General features: G+C 43.6%; 1 protein-coding gene across 9 annotated transcripts in view; it reads left to right on the plus strand.

Moving 5' to 3' along the window:
- LOC112222798 (oxidation resistance protein 1) overlaps positions 1-20763 on the plus strand; it is a 199010-nt gene that overhangs the window by 136193 nt on the left and 42054 nt on the right. For 8 of the 9 annotated variants that reach the window (XM_042304791.1, XM_042304789.1, XM_042304792.1 and 5 more), the window contains one exon: positions 12506-12591. In XM_042304791.1, the coding sequence (XP_042160725.1) occupies positions 12506-12591 (86 nt within the window). Of the gene's footprint in view, positions 1-9152; positions 9206-12505; positions 12592-20763 lie in introns of those variants that run through there. The other variant, XM_024385578.2, reaches the window with a different exon arrangement.

Raw genomic sequence — 20763 nt, forward strand, 5'->3', positions numbered from 1 at the left:
TTCAATGATTATTTCAGAAATCAACAAAAAAATGCATTATGAAGGCATGACAGATGCTTTATAAGGGTGATTGAATGGCGTCGTGAGCAATGATGCTTTGATGCAAACAGGCATAATGACCTTTGACCTCATGTGCAGCAGTGCTTTAGGCTACAGTACAGAGTTTGTATTGGCTACAGTAAAACGAGTCCGACATCGACATAACCTGAAAGGCCGCTCAGCAAGGAAGAAGCCACTGCTCAAAAAACGCCATTAAAAAGCCAGACTACGGTAGCAACTGCACATGAGGACAAAGATCATACTTTTTGGAGAAATGTCCTCTGTTCTGATGAAACAAAAATAGAACTATTTGGCCAAAATGACCATCGTTATGTTTGGAGGAAAAAGGGGGAGGCTTGCTAGCCAAAGAACACCATCCCAAACGTGAAGCACGAGGGTGGCAGCATCATGTTGTGGGGGTACTTTGCTGCAGGAGGGACTGGTGCACTTCATAAAATAGATGGAATCATGAGAAAGGAAAATTATGTGGATATATTGAAGCAACATCTCAAGATATCAGTCAGGAAGTTAAAGCTTGGTCACAAATGGGTCTTCCAAATGGACAATGACCCCAAGCATACTTCCAAAGTTGTGGCAAAATGGCTTAAGGACAACAAAGTCAAGGTATTGGAGTGGCCATCCACAAAGTCCTGACCTCAATCCTATAGAACATTTTTGGGCAGAACTGAAAAAGCATGTGTGAGCAAGGAGGCCTACAAACCTGACTCAGTTACACCAGCTTTGTCAGGAGGAATGGGCCAAAATTCACCCAACTTATTGTGGGAAGCTTGTGGAAGGCTACCTGAAACGTTTGACCCAAGTTAAACAATTTAAAGGCAATGCTACCAAATACTAATTGAGTGTATGCAAACTTCTGACCCACTGGGAATGTGATGAAATAAATCAAATCTGAAATAAATCATTCTCTCTACTATTATTTTGACATTTCACATTCTTCAAATAAAGTGGTGATCTTAACTGACCTAAGAGGGAATCTTTACTAGGATTAAATGTCAGGAATTGTGAAAAACTGAGTTTAAATGTACTTGGTGTATAAGGTGTATGTAAACTTCCGACTTCAACTGTAGATACTAACAGTAGACACCTTCACAACAATGAAAAGCAACATTTGCAGCGATGCATCCATCTGACCTGACATGTTAAAAGGGGATCGCACTGATTTCTGCTGAGGTTGCAGTGGCAGCGGAATCGGTTTTTGTCTTTTTTAGAGTTAATGCTAAACTGACAGGCCAGCAACCGAAGCCTGGTTAGGTCAATGTCTGACCGACCCTCCTCTCAATATCTGCTGTGACTGTTTAACTGAGCAACACTCATATCAAGCATCTTCTCAATGTCTTCTCAACCATAATTGAAAGATGTGTTCACTGTTTACCCAGAATACCTATGAACCTGAGCAACAACCAAATCAATTTCAATATGTTGTGCCAAAGCGTGCTTTAGTGAGGTGAGAGTATACAATAAAGATTTAGCATTAAAGCCGTCAGAGATTTGAGATGGAATAGTCTGGGTGGTGTTTGCTGCCCGGGAAATGGTTCATCAAGTTGTCAACTCTCATTCCTGTGTGATATTTATTCACACAGGTACTTTTAAAGACTGATTTCCCCCCTGTGATCTCTGTGGACTGCTGTGGGTGGACAGGGAGCTTAGCTGACTGTGGTTGGAGGGTTGATGATGTCGTACAGTTGGTAGATTTCCGCTAGGATGGTGTTGAGTCCAGTGGAGATAGCAGACTAGGGAGAGGTGGTCGATTTGTGATACTTACTTTCTTCTGACCAAGGCCTGGCTGGCTGCTGAGTGACATTGGCTCACTGAGGATCAGTAGAGAGAGATACTGCAGAGTTTGTGGTTCTCCTTTTAGCTGAGCTCATCACTTCTCCTCACCTCAGGGTATTGATTCAGGCTGTAACCTGAGAGGTTGCTTGTTGTTGGAGATGCAGCAGTCAGAAATGCAGAGAGCCATAGGATCAACAGGTGAGCTCCTTCTCCTACAGCATTGATCCACAGGCATAAAGGGTTATGTTCCGGTGTCCACATGCATTCTACAGTAGCCTACTTATGTAGAGTGCATGTCAAATACATTGCTTAATTCTGAGCAGTATGCTATTATGGTTATTGGTGGGAATATAGCTTTGGTCTGGGAGTCTAGAGTAGGTTATTATTATTTGATCATGCTGGTCATTTATGAACATTTGAACATCTTGGCCATGTTCTGTTATGATCTCCACCCGGCACAGCCATAAGAGGACTGGCCTCCCCTCATAGCCTGGTTCCTCTCTAGGTTTCTTCCTAGGTTTTGGCCTTTCTAGGGAGTTTTTCCAAGCCACCAAGCTTCTACACCTGCATTGCTTGCTGTTTGGGGTTTTAGGCTGGGTTTCTGTACAGCACTTTGAGATATCAGCTGATATAAGATGGGCTATATAAATACATTTGATTTGATTTGATTTATCGTTGTCTCTGATTGGGAACCATATTGAGGTAGCCATATTCCTTAGTTTATCTGTGAGTTATTGTCTATGGTTAGTTGCCTGTGTATGCACTCATTGTATATAGTGTCTTGTTGTTTTGTATAGTTTGTTTAAGTGTTCTTTGTTTTCATTAAAGAAGAATGTATTCTAATCACGCAGCGCTTTGGTCTCCTCTATACGACGAACTTGACACATTTCACATTCTTAAAAAAAAGTGGTGATCCTAACTAACCTAAGACAGGGAATTTTTACTGGGATTAAATGTCAGGAATTGTGAAAAACTGAGTAAAATGTATTTGGCTAAGGTGTATGTAAACTTCTTACTTCAACTGTATATAAGGTGAGACATGGCCTTGACTTCCCTTAACGGGGCAATAAACAGCACATCAACCATTGTAATGAATATGCATTGGCTTAGTGAGCTGTCAAACTACACACAGGAAGCACACAGCGACAGCCCACATCCCTTGGCTAACACCCTCTCGCCCTCTCTTTCTTTCTCCCTATTTCTCTCCCTCTGCATTATGCAGTCAGTTTTCCCCTGCATTCAGCACCATCACCGCCACCACCCAGTACAACCAAATGTTGCTGGAGCAGCACTTTGTGTTGTGTCAGGAAAGGGAGGAGAGGGGAGCAGAGCAGTCCCTCCCTTCATCCTGCCTCTGCCCCGTCATTAACACTGGTTCCAGGTCAATAAATCAAACCCTGATGCTGTCACAGGCTCAGTGAGTGTCACCCCATCCAGACTGTCTCATTAGCACTCACTCCAGGGCGACTAATCACACCATGATCTCTCCATCGGCTCCTGGGTTATTGCCTTGTGTGAAATGTTCAGTTGGTAAATCAAGTTACTATTTATTTATTTATTTATTGGTTTAAAAAAAGGCATGTTTTTTCTGTCTCCTGAATACAGTAGCTAGATTATATATACAGTATTTATCCATTTTTTAAAATGAAATAATTAAGAGAATATTTCTAACATTTTAACATACATTTAGATATCACATGTATAATTTTTATTAAATCTTTAGATACATAGAAATGTGAGGAAGGAATATACACAAAAACCTTAATAACTATATAATAACAATGTTCTTGATACCTGGGGCTTGTGCTTATGAACATTCCACAGTAATACTGTATGTATAGTGACTGAAAAGGCCCCTTGTCTGCTGGTTGGTCAAGGACCAGAGGACCCCAGTAACCTTTTCTAAAAATGTTGAGAGAAATGGAAGATTCGATATAGGCCGATAGTTTTCTATATTTTCTGGGTCAAGGTTGGGCTTTTTCAAGAGAGGCTTTATTACTGCCACTTTTAGTGAGTTTGGTACACATCCGGTGGATAGAGAGCCGTTTATTATGTTCAACATAGGAGGGCCAAGCACAGGAAGCAGCTCTTTCAGTAGTTTAGTTGGAATAGGGTCCAGTATGCAGCTTGAATGTTTAGAGGCCATGATTATTTTCATCATTGTGTCAAGAGATATAGTACTAAAACACTTGAGCGTCTCTCTTGATCCTAGGTCCTGGCAGAGTTGTGCAGACTCAGGACAACTGAGCTTTGAAGGAATACGCAGATTTAAAGAGGAGTCCGTAATTTGCTTTCTAATAATCATGATCTTTTCCTCAAAGAAGTTTGTGAATTTATTACTGCTGAAGTGAAAGCCATCCTCTCTTGGGGAATGCTGTTTTTTAGTTAGCTTTGCGACCGTATCAAAAAGGAATTTCGGATTGTTCATATTTTCCTCAATTAAGTTGGAAAAATATGATGATCGAGCAGCAGTAAGGGCTCTTCGATACTGCACGGTACTGTCTTTCCAAGCTAGTCGGAAGACTTCCAGTTTGGTGTGGCGCCATTTCCGTTCCAATTATCTGGAAGCTTGCTTCAGAGCTCGGGTATTTTCTGTATACCAGGGTGCTAGTTTCTTATGAGAAATGTTTTTAGTTTTTAGGGGTGCAACTGCATCTAGGGTATTGCGCAAGGTTAAATTGAGTTCCTCAGTTAGGTGGTTAACTTATTTTTGTCCTCTGGCGTCCTTGGGTAGACAGAGGGAGTCTGGAAGGACATCAAGGCATTTTTGTGTTGTCTGTGAACTTATAGCACGACTTTTGATGCTCCTTGGTTGGGGTCTGAGCAGATTATTTGTTGCAATTGCAAACGTAATAAAATGGTGGTCCGATAGTCCAGGATTATGAGGAAAAACATTAAGATCCACAACATTTATTCCATGGGACAAAACTAGGTCCAGAGTATGATAAACAGCTGCCTCTGATTGAGACCAATCCAGGCAACCATAGACATATAAACCCCTAGACTACAAAAACCCCTAGACAAGACAAAAACATATATATCACACTCGTCACACTCTGACCAAACCAACATAATAAAGAAAACAAAGATAGCTAAGGTCAGGGCGTGACAAAATGTCAGAATAATAGTAGAGACGATTTATTTCAGCTTTTATTTATTTCTTCACTTCCCAGTGGGTCAGAAGTTTACATACACTCAATTAGTATTTGGTAGCATTGCCTTTAAATTGTTTAACTTGGGTCAAACATTTCAGGTACCCTTCCACAAGCTTCCCACAAGAAGTTGGGGGAATTTTGGCCCATTCCTCCTGACTGAGCTGGTGCAACTGAGTCAGGTTTATAGGCTTCCTTGCTCGCACACGCTTTTTCAGTTCTGCCCACACATTTTCGATGGGATTGAGTTCAGGGCTTTGTGATGGCCACTCCAATGCCTTGATTTTGTTGTCCTTAACCTCTCTAGGGTATGTGGTATGCTAGCATCATATCTGGCCAATATCCAGTGAGATTGCAGAGCGCCAAATTCATATACACAAATACTCATTATAAAAATTCAGAAAAACAAACATATTTTACATAGGTTTAAAGATGAACTTCTTGTGAATCCAACCACGGTGTCAGATTTAAAAAATGCTTTGGGGCGAAAGCATACCTTACGATTATTTGAGAACATAGCCCAGCAGACAAATTACATTACAAACAGTAACCAGCTAAGTAGAAGAGTTACACAAGTCAGAAATAGAGATAAAATTAATCCCTTACATTTGATGATCTTCATTTGGTTGCACTCAGAAGACATTAATTTACTCAATAAATGTTCCTTTTGTTCAATAAAGTCTCTTTATATCCAAAAACCTCCGTTTTGTTTGCGCGTTTTCTTCAGTAATCCACAGGCTCAGTCAAAACAGGCATACAAAAAAATCCAAATTGTATCCGTAAAGTTCATAGAAACATGTCAAACGATGTTTATATTCAATCCTCAGGTTGTTTTTAGCCTAAATAAACAATACTATTTAAACCGGACCATAATGTTGTCAATATAAAAGGTAAACAAGAAAGGCACTCTCTCGGTCGTGCGCATGAAAAAGCTCTGTGACACGGCAGGGTCCACTCATTCAGACTGCTCTTACTCCCTCATTTTTCAGAATACAAGCCTGAAACAATTTCTAAAGACTGTTGACATCTAGTGGAAGGCATAGGAATTGCAATTTGAGTCCTAAGTCAATGGATACTGTAATGGCATTGAATAGAAAACTACAAAACTTTTTTAAAACTACTTCCTGAATGGGTTTTTCTCAGGTTTTCGACAGCCAAATCAGTTCTGTTATACTAACAGACACTATTTTAACAGTTTCGGAAACTTTAGAGTGTTTTCTATCCAAATCTAGTTATATGCATATCATATATTCTGGGCCCGAGTAGCAGGTAGTTTAATTTGGACATGCTTTTCATCCAAAATTCCGAATGCTGCCCCCTACCCTAGAGAAGAAGCCATTTTTCCACAACTTTCGAAGTATGCTTGGGGTCATTGTCCATTTGGAAGACCCATTTGCGACCAAGCTTTAACTTCCTAATTGATGTCTTGAGATGTTGCTTCAATATTTCCACATAATTTTCCTTTCTCATGATGACATCTATTTTATGAAGTGCACCAGTCCCTCCTGCAGCAAAGCACCCCCCACAACATGATGCTGCCACCCCCACGCTTCACGTTTGGGAGGGTGTTCTTTGGCTTGCAAGCCTCCCCCTTTTTCCTCCTAACATAACGATGGTCATTATGGCCAAACAGTTCTATTTTTGTTTCATCAGACCAGAGGACATTTCTCCAAAAAGTCAGTTGCAAACCGTAGACTGGCTTTTTTATGCCGGTTTTGGAGCAGTGGCTTCTTCCTTGCTGAGCGGCCTTTCAGGTTATGTCGATTTAGGACTTGTTTACTGTGGATATAGTTACTTTTGTACCTGTTTCCTCCAGCATCTTCAGAAGGTCCTTTGCTGTTTTTCTGGGATTGATTTGCACTTTTTGCACCAAAGTGCGTTCATCTCTAGGAGACAGAACACGTCTCCTTCCTGAGCGGTATGATGGCTGCATGATTCCATGGTGTTTATACTTGCGTACTATTGTTTGTACAGATGAACGTGGTACCTTCCGGTGTTTGGAAATTGCTCGCAAGGTTGACCCAGACTTGTGGAGGTCTACTTATTTTTTTCTGAGGTCTTGGGTGATTTCTTTTGATTTTCCCATGGTGTCAAGCAAGGAGGCACTGAGTTTGAAGGTAGGCCTTGAAATACATCCACAGGTATGCCTCCAATTGACTCAAATTATGTCAATTAGCCTATCAGAAGCTTCTAAAACCATGACACCATTTTCTGGAATTTTCCAAGCTGTTAGAAGGAACAGTCAACTTAATGTATGTAAACTTCTGACCCACTGGAATTGTGATACAGTGAATTATAAGTGAAATAATATGTCTGTAAACAATTGTTGGAAAAATGACTTGTGTCATGCACAAAGTAGATGTCCTAACCGACTTGCCAAAACTATAGTTTGTAAACAAGACATTTGTGGAGTGGTTGAAAAACTAGTTTTAATTACTCCAACCTAAGTGTATGTAAACTTCCGACTTCAACTGTATACTGTATATGGAGTAAGTTCTACGTTTGCCTCCTTGTGGGTTTTAATGGGCCTGTCATACAGAACCTGTCTGAGGAGGAGGTTTTTGTTGTAAGGTACTAGGTATCAACATGTTGTGACTGGTGTAATTACAGTGTTACTACACAGGTATAAGAACTGAAGTTAACTTAATGTAAAGTGTTACCAGTCGGTGCCCTCCACCCCTCAACACCCTGTCCTGAGCAGCTACATGACTTACCTAGCTAAATAACATGAATGGCAGTATACTGTGAGTAGGACCCTTCTCTCCCCTCTCTACCCCCTCCCTCCCCTCTCCACCCCTCTCCTCTCAACCCTCACCTCTCCAACTCCTCACCTCAGCTCTCCACCCATCACCTCAGCTCTCCACCCCTCACCTCTCCTCTCCACCCCACCCCTCACCTCTCCTCTCCACCCCCTCACCCCACCATCTCCCTCCCCTCTCTAACTCCTCACCATACCTCTCCCTCAACTCACCTCTCCACCCCCTCACCTCTCCTCTCCACCCCCTCACCTCTCTCCACCCACTCACCTCACCTCTCCACCCCCTTACCTCTCCGCTCCTCTCCAACCCCTGACCTCCCCTCTCCACCCCTCACTTCTCCTCTCCTCCCCCTCACCTCATCTCTCCACCCCCTCACCTCACCTCACCTCTCCTCCCCACCCCCTCACTTCTCCTCTCCACCCCCTCACCTCACCTCTCCACCCCCTCACCTCCTCTCTCCTCTCCACCCCTCACCTCTCCTCTCCACCCCCTACCTCCCCTCTCAACCCCCTCACCTCTCCCCTCACCCATCCCTCCCCTCCTCCACCTCCTCACCCCACCTCTCAACCCCCTCACCTCCCCTCACCTCTCCTCTCCACCCCCTCACTTCACCTCTCCATCCTCCATTGTTCTGTAAATATACAGCCTTCCTATCAGTAAGTCACAAGACCGGACTCACACACTGCTCAGCACCAGTGTTGTGTTTTTATCTCAAATGCCAAAGATGATGTTGTTGAACTAGATTGTAATATTCCATGAAGAACAATTATGGGACTTGCTTTAACTCTTTAACAGTATTTTTGTAGTAGTGGGAGAAGTTTAAATTGTTTTACTTAAGCAAAGCAGTTAAACATAGTCAAAGTAACATTTAGTAAAATAATTGGTCTGATTACTTTGATAGAAGACACTAACAACAGCTGTAGGCCTGATTACCAACAATTGTGAGACAGCAACTAGGGAGGCAAGGACCCTCGCGGAGTAGTGCCAGGAAAATAACCTCTCCCTCAACGTCAACAAAACCAAGCAGCTGATCGTGGACTTCGGGAGACAGCAGAGGGAGCACGCCCCCATCCACATAGACCGGGTCACATTTAGAGAAGGTGAAAAGCTTTAAGTTCCATGGCGAACACATCACTGCAAATCTGAAATGGACCATCCACACAGACAGTGTGGTGAAGAAGAAATTTGGCATTGCCGCTAAAACCCTCACAAACTTTTACAGATGCACAATTGAGAGCATCCTGTTGGGCTGTATCACTGCCTGGTACGGCAACTGCACCGCCCGCAACTGCAGGGCTCTCCAGAGTGTGATGCGGTCTGCCCAACACATCACCGGGGACACACTGCCTGCCCTCCATGACACCTACAGCGCCCGATGTCACAGGAAGGCCAAAAAGATCATCAAGGACATCAACCAACCGAGCCACGGCCTGTTCACCCCGCTATCATCAAGAAGGCGAGGTCAGTACAGGTGCATCAAAACTGGGACCGAGAAGCTGTTTTTCAGTCTCTATCTCAAGGCCATCTGACTGTTAAATAGCCATCACTACCTGGCTTCCACCTGGTTAAACAACCCTGCACCTTAGAGGCTGCTGCCCTATAAACATAGACATGGAACCACTGGTCACTTTAATAATGGAACACTAGTCACTTGAATAATGTTTACATACTGTTTTACTCATTTCATATGTATATACTGTATTCTACTGTATTTTCGTCAATGTCACTCCGACATTGCTCGTCCTAATATTTACATATTTCTTAATACAAACTCTCCTACTAAAATACCTCAGTATACGAACTCTCCTACTACAATACCTCAGTATATATTATGACAACTGTAATACAGAAGTTCAGTAGACAATGAGGCATTGTTGAAGTTTTAAATAAATGAAAAACTATCCCAGACCGGTTGTGTACGTTTTAAAGGTTGAACAGCTGAAACAGTGTAAGAGGAGATAGTGTGCTAAAGAATAAGAATAAGAATAAGCCAGAAGTATGACAGAAGTATGACAGATTTAAAGTGGGATGTCTGCTGTCGCAAGTCCATTCATGAAATGAAGAGCAACAGTGTATCAGCTGTGGTGGTATAGCTGTTGCTTTAGTTATGCTTCTTTTGGATAGAGAAAGATGCAAATGAAATGAGATAACATGACCTTGACCCACATCTGTGAAATCTGGTGTTACACAACCCACTGTTTTTGCAGAGATAATAGTTTAATGAGACTGGCTGTGGCCCCAGGCACAGTTGCTCACATTATTTGGGACTTTCATCTCACTTAGTTGCCATCTCGCACCATACTCTAAAACACAACGCTTGTATTTGCAGTGTGCACTGCACAATTAAAACAAATACGTATTCAATGCTGTTGTTTAGTGTGCAACAACGTGTCACACAAACAGAACATTTGATTAACTGAGTAACTTCATTTGTGATGACAGTGTTTAATCAATTGTCTCCTATAGATCTAATTTTGGTAAATTCATTGTAAATGTCCATTTTTGTTACTGGATAACATTGTGTACAGGATGTTTTTCTTGCTCTAGCAGAAAAGAGCAGAGTTTATCTAGCAGGCTATTTACTAGAAGTGAACAGGTTCTCTGTAAAGGGGTAAGAGGAGTTAACATGTGTTCCTGTGGTGTAGACCCACTGAGATCTGATGATCTTTGTTGTTTAACGTTGTGGTTCTGCTCTGCTCCCAGTGTGAAGAAATAGCTGTGTTTCTGATGGCACATCATCACAGTCCATGTTGAGGTTCAAATTTAGACGATTCTCTCCCTCACTAACACCCTGCTGCTGTGAATGGAGCTCTGAGTCTCTCCCCCTACCTCTCTTTCTGGTCTCTCTCTAATGTATCTCTCTTTCTGCTCTCTCTCTTCCTCCCTCCCCCCCCCCCCTCTCTCTCTCTCTCTCTCTCTCTCTCTCTCTCTCTCTCTGTGTAGCTCTCTCTTCCTCCTCCCCCTCCCCTCTCCCTCTCTGTCTCCCTCTCTCTCTCTCTCTCTCTCTCTCTGTAGCTCCATCTTCCTCCTCCTCTCTCTCTCCTCTCTCTCTGTATCTTTCTTTCTGCTCTCTCTGTAGCTCTCTCTGTAGCTCTCTCTTCCTTCTCCCCCCTCCCAACTCCCTCTCTTTCTCTCTCTCTCTGTATCTTTCTTTCTGTAGCTCTCTCTCTGTAGCTCTCTCTTTCTCCTTCTCCCCTCGCCCCTCCCCTCTCTCTCTCTCTCTCTCTCTCTCTCTCTCTCTCTCTCGCTGTATCTTTCTTTCTGCTCTCTCTGCAGCTCTCTCTCTGTAGCTCTCTCTTCTTCCTCCCCCTCCCCTTTCCCTCCCTCCCTCACTCTCGCTCGCTGTATCTTTCTTTCTGCTCTCTCTGTAGCTCTCTCTCTCTTCCTCCTCTCCCCTCCACTCTCCCTCTCTCTCTCTCTCTGTAGCTCTCTCTTCCTCCCCCCCTCTCTCTTTCTCTCTGTATCTTTCTTTCTGCTCTTTCTGTAGCTCTCTCTCTGTAGCTCTCTCCTCCTCCCCGCTCCCCGCTCCCTCTCTTGGTTTTAGAATCCGGTGGTATTTATTCTTGACTTAGCCCTCATACCGCCACGTCAGTGTTTCGGTATCACATTAGTGTTATGTCTATGACCTGAAACAATATGTAACAGAGCTTCACGTCAGATACACTGCTGTTATACAACTGTAGTAGTGGGGTGTCAAATAAACCAAACCAGACAGCAGAGACACCATACCGAATGCTTCAATGCACGTCTGATCGCCAAAGCTATCTCAGGCTTTATGATGCATTTGACAGACTGCAAACATTAAACCTACTACATTACCTATCATGGTGAATACTGAGTGGAGTCATGGCTACAGCTCCACCGGAAGCAGCTCCTCTTCCTCTCCCCCTCTTCAGTGCAGTGAGTCCTGAGCCCCAGAAATAGAATGGCTGCATGTCGAATGACTCATGTGTTTCAACCCGAGCTGCTCGGTGACAAAAACAGAAGAAGTTAAGGACGTGTTAGGCTTCTGATCTGATCTGCTGCATAGCCTGCATACTGAACATAATGGGGGGAACCTAGCCGACTGAGAGAGAGGATGTGCTCTGTACTCTACCGTAAGCCTTCTACCCCCAGCCCTCGGCCCCTGCTCTCTTCCAGCCCCATCCCTGTGATTTCAGATCCAGCCCTATACCCCAAGCCCCAGTCCTATACCCCATAGAATACCCAAGTCACGACCCGCTCCTGTCTCCCCCAGCCCCAGCTCCACCCCTCGTCCAAGTTCACAGATCCTGCCTCCTGCCTTCAGCCCCTCTCTCTCCTATCTCCCTCCCAATCCTCCCAGCTCCATCCCCTCCTCCTCTCCTCAGTTCCTCATGGAGGTCAAGGTGCTGTGTGTCTGCTGTGAGAGGAGAGCCAGCAGCAGAAGGCAAGGTGAACTGGAATCAACGCATGTCATTGTGCTGCGTGGTGGAGGGCTACAGAGAGAGAGAGAGAGAGAGAGAGAGAGAGAGAGAGAGAGAGAGAGAGAGAGAGAGGGAACAAGAGAGAGTAGGAGAGTGAGAGAGGAGGAGAGACAGCTAGAGCAGCGAAAGCTTGTGAGGAGAGGGAGAGAGAAAGAGGCTCCACTCCGCTCACATCGCATGCTGACTGGCTCGCACACTCACTGTTGACGAATGAGCTGTCTACCCGTGTGGCTGGGAAACGGCAGCTTGTGACAAGGCAAGCTGGGGAGAGAGAGGAACATGAACGTAATGCGTACCTTGCCTCGCTTGCTTTCAGATACCGGCCAGAAGAAGAGTCAAGAGAAGAAGGAGGGCAGCAGACGCATGTCGTTCCAGAGACCCAAAGGAACCATTGAGTATGCTGTAAGTAAACAGAGAGACTCTGTCTGGGTGTTTTAATGCTTTTTACTGCTCCTGCTGCTGTGCTGCTCTGTGTGTCTACTGGCTGTTGCCCTAGTCTGAGTAATAGCTGCTGTTGTGGTGGTGTGTTATTATGTTGTGTTATGAAAAGGAACCTGGCCATGCTGGCTCACATCGTTAGGAGTGTGTGCGTGTGTGTGTGTGTATGTGTGTGTGTGTGTGTGTGTGTGTGTGTGGAGGGAGAGAACGAAGCGTTTAGTATTTTACAATTGCACATGTGCATCGTTCAATGTCTGTTTACTTAAAGGGGGACTGTGTATGACCAGCCAGACTCTCTACCGTATGATGGAAATCTATTCTAATAGATTAGACATGTATATCAATCCTGCTCCATTCTGCATTTGGATGTAAAGGAAGAGAGAGGATTGTAGCTGTGTACGTATGTACGTTTTTGGCCAGAGGAGAACCGAGAGAGCGAGACACTCAGTCAGAATGTGTAGTCTATATGTAATTCAGTTCATTCTGCGTGGTGCTTAGCAGCGAGCATTCCACCACTGTTTACGAATGACCTTCCACCTGGTGTTGTCATTGCTATCCATTTGCCATCTCTGTTGTGTGTGAGAGTGAGACAGAGACAGACAGACCCGTATCTGGATGATCTGAAAATGGAGTCTGTCTCTGCTGCTGCTCTGGCTGGTAGTGTTCTTGAAATGACCCTCAAATCCAGGTTCAGTCAGACAGGTTTCTCTCTTTCTTCTCTTCTCTCCCTGGTAACACTGCATGTGTGGCAGAATGCTGTGGAGCTCGATCAGCCTGGCCACAGAGAGGAGAGGAAAGGAGAGGAGAGGGAGAGGAGAGGAGAGGGAGGGAGGGAGGGAGGGAGGGAGGGAGGGAGGGAGGGAGGGAGGGAGGGAGGGAGGGAGGGAGGGAGGGAGGGAGGGAGGGAGGGAGGGACAACTGGTGGTCATCTATCATTTAGCCAGCACATTGATTTCCACCTTGTTTGATGACATGGTTCAGCATCCAGGGACATTTTTCTCAACCAAATATTTTCTCTCTTTTAAGCTCTGCTGCTTTGATTCAGCAGTAATTGCATGCGTGCTCCCAATGCTTTCTGTTATCGCTGGTGTTGCTGTTGCATTTGGCACATTTTATACAGGTGACATTCAGAACAGCCCCTACCCCCACCTCTCATCCGCTCTCACCACCTCCCCTCAGAACAGACCTGGCTGTCTCTCTGTGCCACAGGTGATTCGACAAGCCAGTTGTTTTATGCTGGGGCATGAAAAGTGTACAATAGCAGGATAGGACTAGATATTTGTAAAAGCAAAGACAGTTTGTCATGGACTGATGTTAGAGAGAGGGAGAGAGCGGGGGGGGTGTTACAGTGGATAAACATTGGATTCAGGGAAAATATGCTCATTAAATCTCACTCGCACAGCAGCACGCACCCCCCTTGTCTCTCGCTCTCTCCTTCTCTCTCTCTCTGTTTGTCCCTTTCTCCTCGTTCTCTCTCTCTCTGTTTCTCCATCTATCCTCATTCTCTCTCTCTCTATACGCTCTCTCTTTCTCTCTGGAGGGATCCCAGATAATATAGTGACGGATGGAGGGACCCATGCCAGCGGTTGTGTGAAGTTTCCAGTCATGACATGCTGCAACGCCGCCCTTAGAGAGTGTTTAAGGTTGTGTGGCATGGCTGCCTCCATCCCTCACACACACACACACACACACACACACGTCAGAGACGTACACACACACAGCACCCGTCCTACGAGATAGCCCTAGATGCATGGAAACTTTCCCAGTGATTGAGAAGCAGCTTTATCTTAAACTGATCTTCCACGCTGTGCTGTGCTGCACTGGGCCTGGGGACGGACGGCTACTGTTTCCATCCGTTCTCACCAGATAGATACGTTTATAATCCGCTGCCTGGTGCCTACAGCAAAGAAAAGGGAGGTTTTGTCCCTTTATCAAATATTGTGATCTCTCTTGTTTTAGACATAAAAATAAACCTCAGTATTTGCCTTCTCATTCTGATGGGCACACCTATTGGCTGACCTTCAGCCAATTAAAAATTGTGTTTGTTTGAACTCTAGGAAGTAGAGGGGAATGGAATGGACTACATTGTTGTTACATGTAATTTCAGCAAGCCATGACACCCACCATCCCAGATTGTTCTGAAATCGTTTATGTATTAAGAAACAGATAAGATTAGCATTCCTGCAACGTTATTTTGTTGAAATATAATTTGATTTATGAGAAATTAAGCTAATTGAATTGCACCTAAATTAGCCTTTTAAAATTATAGGATTCATATAATATTCCATAAATATAGTACATAACATCCAATTTGGACCCCAAAATCTAACAATGAGTAAGACAGGAATCAAATTATATTTCAACAAAATATTATTGCAGTAATGCTAGTCTTATCCGTTTCTAAGAACATAAACAATTTCAGAACATTCTAAGATGATAGGCGTCGAAATCCTCTTTTTTGTGCTTTTTGAGGTGGAACAACCCTACATCAACGGTGGGAGACATTTTAATGTGTCTGCAGTTAATGACTAATGACATGTTCTAGTTGTGTGGTACTTCACCACAGTGTGAGGTAAGGACTCCTAATGACTGTAGTATGCACTGTGACGCGCTGCAGAAGGTTGTGTGTGTGTGTGTGTGTGTGTGTGTGTGTGTGTGCAGACGTGCACCAGAAGTCCCCACAAGAATAGTAAACCAACAAAAATATGACAAAATCAAAAATCAAATCCAATCAAATTTTATTTGCCACGTGCGCCGAATACAACAGGTATTTGAAATGCTTACTTACAAGCCCTTACCAACAATGCAGTTAAAAATATATATAATAATAACAACAATAAATAAAACTAACAAATAATTATAGACCAACTGGGGACATTTTGTTAGTCCCCAAAAGGTCAGATGCTATTTATAGGGGGTTTTGGTTAGAACGTCAAGGGTTAGGATTAAGATTAAGAGGGTTTCCGTTTATGCTGGTATCAAACCTTGGGTTGCACGGGCCTATTGCAACTTTCTGCCTTGTTTCTATATTGTACATCAGGCCGGTGTGGAGAGGGTGGGAGAACATGAAAGGCAGAGCTAAGGTTAGTTTTAGGAGCTAGGGTTAGGTTTTTGGGTTAAGGTTAGGGTTCATTTTAATTTCGTTTTACCTTTATTTAACGAGGCAAGTCAGTTAAGAACAAGTTCTTATTTATAATGACGGGCCTACCCCGGCCACACCCTCCAACCTGGGCGACACTGGGCCAATTGTGCACCTCCCTATGGGACTCCCAATGCAGCCCGGGATTGAACCAGGGTCTCGAACCGCTGCGCCACTCGGGAACCCCAAATTAAGGTTAAGGTTAGGGTAAGAGTATGGGTTAGGGAAAGTAGGATTTTGAATGGGACTGAATTGTGTGTCCCCAGAAGGCTAGCTGTACAAGACTGTGTGTGTGTGTGTGTGTGTGTGTGTGTGTGTGTGTGTGTGTGTGTGTGTGTGTGTGTGTGTGTGTGTGTGTGTGTGTGTGTGTGTGTGTGTGTGTGCGTGCGTGCGTGCGTATGTGTGTGATGAATTGATTACTAGAAATAGATGAGTCAGTCAGTGGGGGACTCGATCCTCACAATCACTCCTATTGATAGCATTATTCACACTGGTGTGGTGGTGGTGGTGGGGGGGACCAGAATGGGTCCACTGTTTCAGGCTTTTCACATCTGTATGTATGTGAGAGAGGGAGAGGAGAGGTCAGTCATCAGCACTGTCACTACCCACTCTGTCACAATAACAACTCTGAGGAGCAGCAGTCAAATGTCAACGCATGTACTGCAGCTCCACTATCTTACTATAGCACCATGCTTATTGGAGATGTAGTAGTCATGGCAATGCACTGTTCTGTTAGCTTCTTCAATACCAATGGATGTGGCCCATATGGTTCCTATAAGGGATGTAATGAATCACGATATGCATCGGCCCCTAGTTCAAATGTTTAAGTAGCAATGGTTATCCAAATGTTTTAACGTTTTTTAAAACAATTCTAATAGATGCAACAGTTGGGCAATGGATGAAGATACGCCCAACTTTTTACATTGTTATAATCCATCAGATATTGACTGAGTTATAGCACATACAACACTTTACTGGCACGGACAAATAATGATTTTGGTGGGAATTCAGGTAATTTATTGTTTTTTTTTAATAAAGAAAATGATAGGTGCCTAATTTGTAATATACTGTGTATTTGCATATATCTTTAAATTAACATAAAGGGGGGGCTGTAACCACCAAACACTTGCTCTGTCTACCTTACCTGCACTCACCTGCGCTGTCTAGACTGCCTCATGAATTACTGTTGTTGTCATGTTCTCTTGCATAATTCAACAAGTGTGTCAATAGCAGGATACCCTCAGATTAAAAATCAACACACTTGGCTTGAATTGGAGTCACAGTCTCCTCTGTTGTTCTGTGTCCTCTGCCTCTGACTGGGAGAATGTCTGTCCTAGCTGTCAGTTGTAATGGCTGTAAAATGAGGCATCTGAATGATGAACAACGGCACAGCAGTGGCACACACAATGCATGCCATTAGGGTGGTAAAGACAAAGTCGCTATGGCAACTGTCATCCCATATGCACATATCCAGGCTTCATCAGACAGGCTGCATTGTAAGCCTCTGGAGCGATAGTCCTTCTGATATTCCATTCTGGATGATTAAACCATTTGCAGAACGTATAATCTATATTCATTCCTGTTTGATTGCGCACACTGACTCCTTTTCTTGTTTTGTGACTCACATTTCACCTTGTTTTGGATTCTATCAGTTTTGACATCGGTTTATTGGGAATTGAATTGGCTTGATTAATCCCTGGATTAGAAAATGTTGTCTCTATATATATATTTGTATGCATTTACTGTATGTGGGCCAGGTTATAACTGACCTAGCAAGCATCAACGTGATGATAGGCTACACACTGCTGTTCCACGGGTCTGTCTGGATCCAGTCTGATGTTCCACCACAGGGTAGAGTTTTGGTCATGTGTGTCTTTCTATGGCACCATTAGTCAGCTCTGTCTGTCTGTCCTTCTTGAGTCAGTTTGTCCTCTCAGTCAGACAAGGTGACCACTACCAGTCACCAGGATGTCTGTAGCATACTGTATGTATGTGTGTGTGTGTGTGGTGTGTGCGTGTCCTCCTAATATTAGATTGTCTAACTGTTAGACTCTAACAGTTAGGCAATACACATTTAATAATTCTAATAGTTAATTAATGATTCCCATCAACAGGCAGTAAATTACCGTCCAATAAGGAAACAGTGCTGAAACAGGTTGTATTGGTGCTGAAACAGGCTGTATTGGTGCTGAAATGAGGAGGTAAAGCTAAAAAGAAATAGTCCATGGATGAGATGTTAGCAAATGGTACTCAGGAAGAATCAATGCAGTGTGCTGCTACTGCTGAACTAGTCTGGATGAATGGCTGTGCTGCCTGCATTAGTGTTGGAGCTACAGACTGTAACAGTATGCGGTGGATATTGACTGTCTGCTTATGTTCCCAACAAGCTAAAATAGGAGTTGGCTTTCTGTCCGAAGAGACAGACTTTTATTCAATCTCCTGCGAAAAAATATAAGTAACACCTAATTTAACACTGCCACTCTTAAGTATTCTTAAGTACTGCACACCAAGTTGTAAATACTGTAGACCTTTATTGTTGGGCTTGTACTTTTAAGATGTTGTTATTGCCCATGTTACAGGCTGTAAATGTGGTGGTTATCATTGGTGTCTCCTAGTCCAACTGTTTGGCTTCTGATATCAACAGCAGTGCCTTTCTCTGCCTTCCTTTTCAAGACAATTTATTCATCAACATGATATGTTGTAAAAGCCCATCTGTTACAAATCGGATAAGACTACAAATCAATCACAGTATTTCTTGATTTGGCAGTTCTAAAAGATAGGTCATCGACAGTGACAGTCTGCTATAGTGATTGGTATATTAACCTATTCCCTATATAAACTCAGCAAAAAAAGAAACGTCCCTTTTTCAGGACCCTGTCTTTCAAAGATAATTCGAAAAATCCAAACAACTTCACAGATTGTAAAGGGTTTAAACACTGTTTCCCATGCTTGTTCAATGACCCATAAACAATTAATGAACATGCACCTGTGGAACGGTCATTAAGACACTAACAGCTTACAGGCGGTAGGCAATTAAGGTCACAGTTATGAACACTTAGGACACTAAACAGGCCTTTCTACTGACTTTGAAAAACACCAAAAGAAAGATGCCCAGGGTCCCTTATCATCTGCGTGAACGTGCCTTAGGCATTCTGCAAGGAGGCATGAGGACTGCAGATGTGGCCAGGGCAATAAATTGCAATGTCCGTACTGTGAGATGCCTAAGACAGCGCCACAAGGGGGCAGAACGGACGGATCGTCCTCGCAGTGGCAGACCATGTGTAACAACACCTGTACAGGATCGGTACATCCGAACATCACACCTGCAGGACAGGTACAGGATGGCAACAACAACTGCCCGAGTTACACCAGGAACGCAAAATCCCTCCATCAGTTCTCAGACTGTCCGCAATAGGCTGATAGAGGCTGGACTGAGAGCTTGTAGGCCTGTTGTATGGCAGGTCCTCACCAGACATCATCGGCAACAACGTCGGCTATGGGCACAAACCCACCGTCGCTGGACCAGACAGGACTGGCAAAAAGTGCTCTTCACTGACGGGTCGTGGTTCTGTCTCACCAGGGGTGATGATCGGATTCGTGTTTATTGTCAAACTAATGAGCGTTACACAAAGGCCTGTACTCTGGGGCAGGATCGATTTGGAGGTGGAGGGTCCGTCATGGTCTGGGGCGGTGTGTCACAGCATCATTACAGGCAATCTCAACACTGTGCGTTTGGGACCTGTTGGATTGGAGGTTGAGGGCTAGGGTCATTCCACCCAGCAATGTCCGGGAACTTGCAGGTGCCTTTGTGGAAGAGTGGGGTAACATCTCACAGCAAGAACTGGCAAATCTGGAGCAGTCCATGAGGAGGAGATGCACTGCAGTACTTAATGCAGGTGGTGGCCACACCAGATACTAACTTACTTTTGATTTTGACCCCCCCCATCCCTTTGTTCAGGGACACATTATTTCATTTATGTTAGTCACATGTCTGTGGAACTTGTTCAATTTATGTCTCAGTTGTTGAATCTTGTTATGTTCATACAAATATTTACACATGTTAAGTTTGCTGAAAATAAACACAGTTGACAGTGAGAGGACATTTCTTTTTTTGCTGAGTTTAGTTCACTACTTTTGACCGAGCCATGTACTGGCCCTGGTCAAACATAGTGCACTACATTATATAGGAAATAGGGTGCCTTTTCAGATGCAGCCAGAGTGTTAATTGGTTATATTGAAAAATTCCTTACATAATTTTGTCATTTCCAGCGTTTATACAGGCATGGTTTGATATTGATTCTGTTTTAGTTATTTAGCTTGGTGTTTTTTAGCTTGGGGATTTTAAGTTGTGAAAGAAACAGGGTGTATAGTATAATGAAAGGTGCAATATGAAGAGATCACGCTGCCCTGTCCTGGTAGCAAAAATTCTAATAGTTTGCCTCATTTCATTTTATTTGACAAAACAAGCAGTGTAGAGAATCATTGTACCATCTTAACCGCTGTGAAATAGATTTTCAATAACCAAAAATATTGTATTTTCAGCTGTTTGAAGCTGGTGTACAAAAGCAAAAGTAAAGGATACTTAAACAGGTAGCATAGAAATAGTGCACATAGAACAGATGTACAGCTTCTTAGACTTGCTTTCAATGACATATATAACTCACATTTCTATGTGAAATTTAGTCGGGTCATATTGCAGGTTTTAGTCCTCCCTAACACCACACACACAGATAGAGGTCCATGGTTGCTAACATGCTGACTACATCAGCCATGCGTGTGCCATCATGTTGATTTTTATCTATCCCCACCAGATGGGTTCATGACACGTAGGTCAGTTCTAAACACACATGAAACATTCATGGACAATTTAGTTAGCTAACTGTTGCTAGCTAGTTTGTCCTGGGACATGAACATTGTGGGCTCTATTTTCTGCTGGTGTTTAGCCAGTGCAGTTGTCAAACACACGCTCTTTTACAGTTACTGGCACTCTTCTGTTT

This window comes from Oncorhynchus tshawytscha, linkage group LG23 (assembly GCF_018296145.1).
Source record: "Oncorhynchus tshawytscha isolate Ot180627B linkage group LG23, Otsh_v2.0, whole genome shotgun sequence".
Classification (NCBI taxonomy): Eukaryota; Metazoa; Chordata; class Actinopteri; order Salmoniformes; family Salmonidae; genus Oncorhynchus; species Oncorhynchus tshawytscha.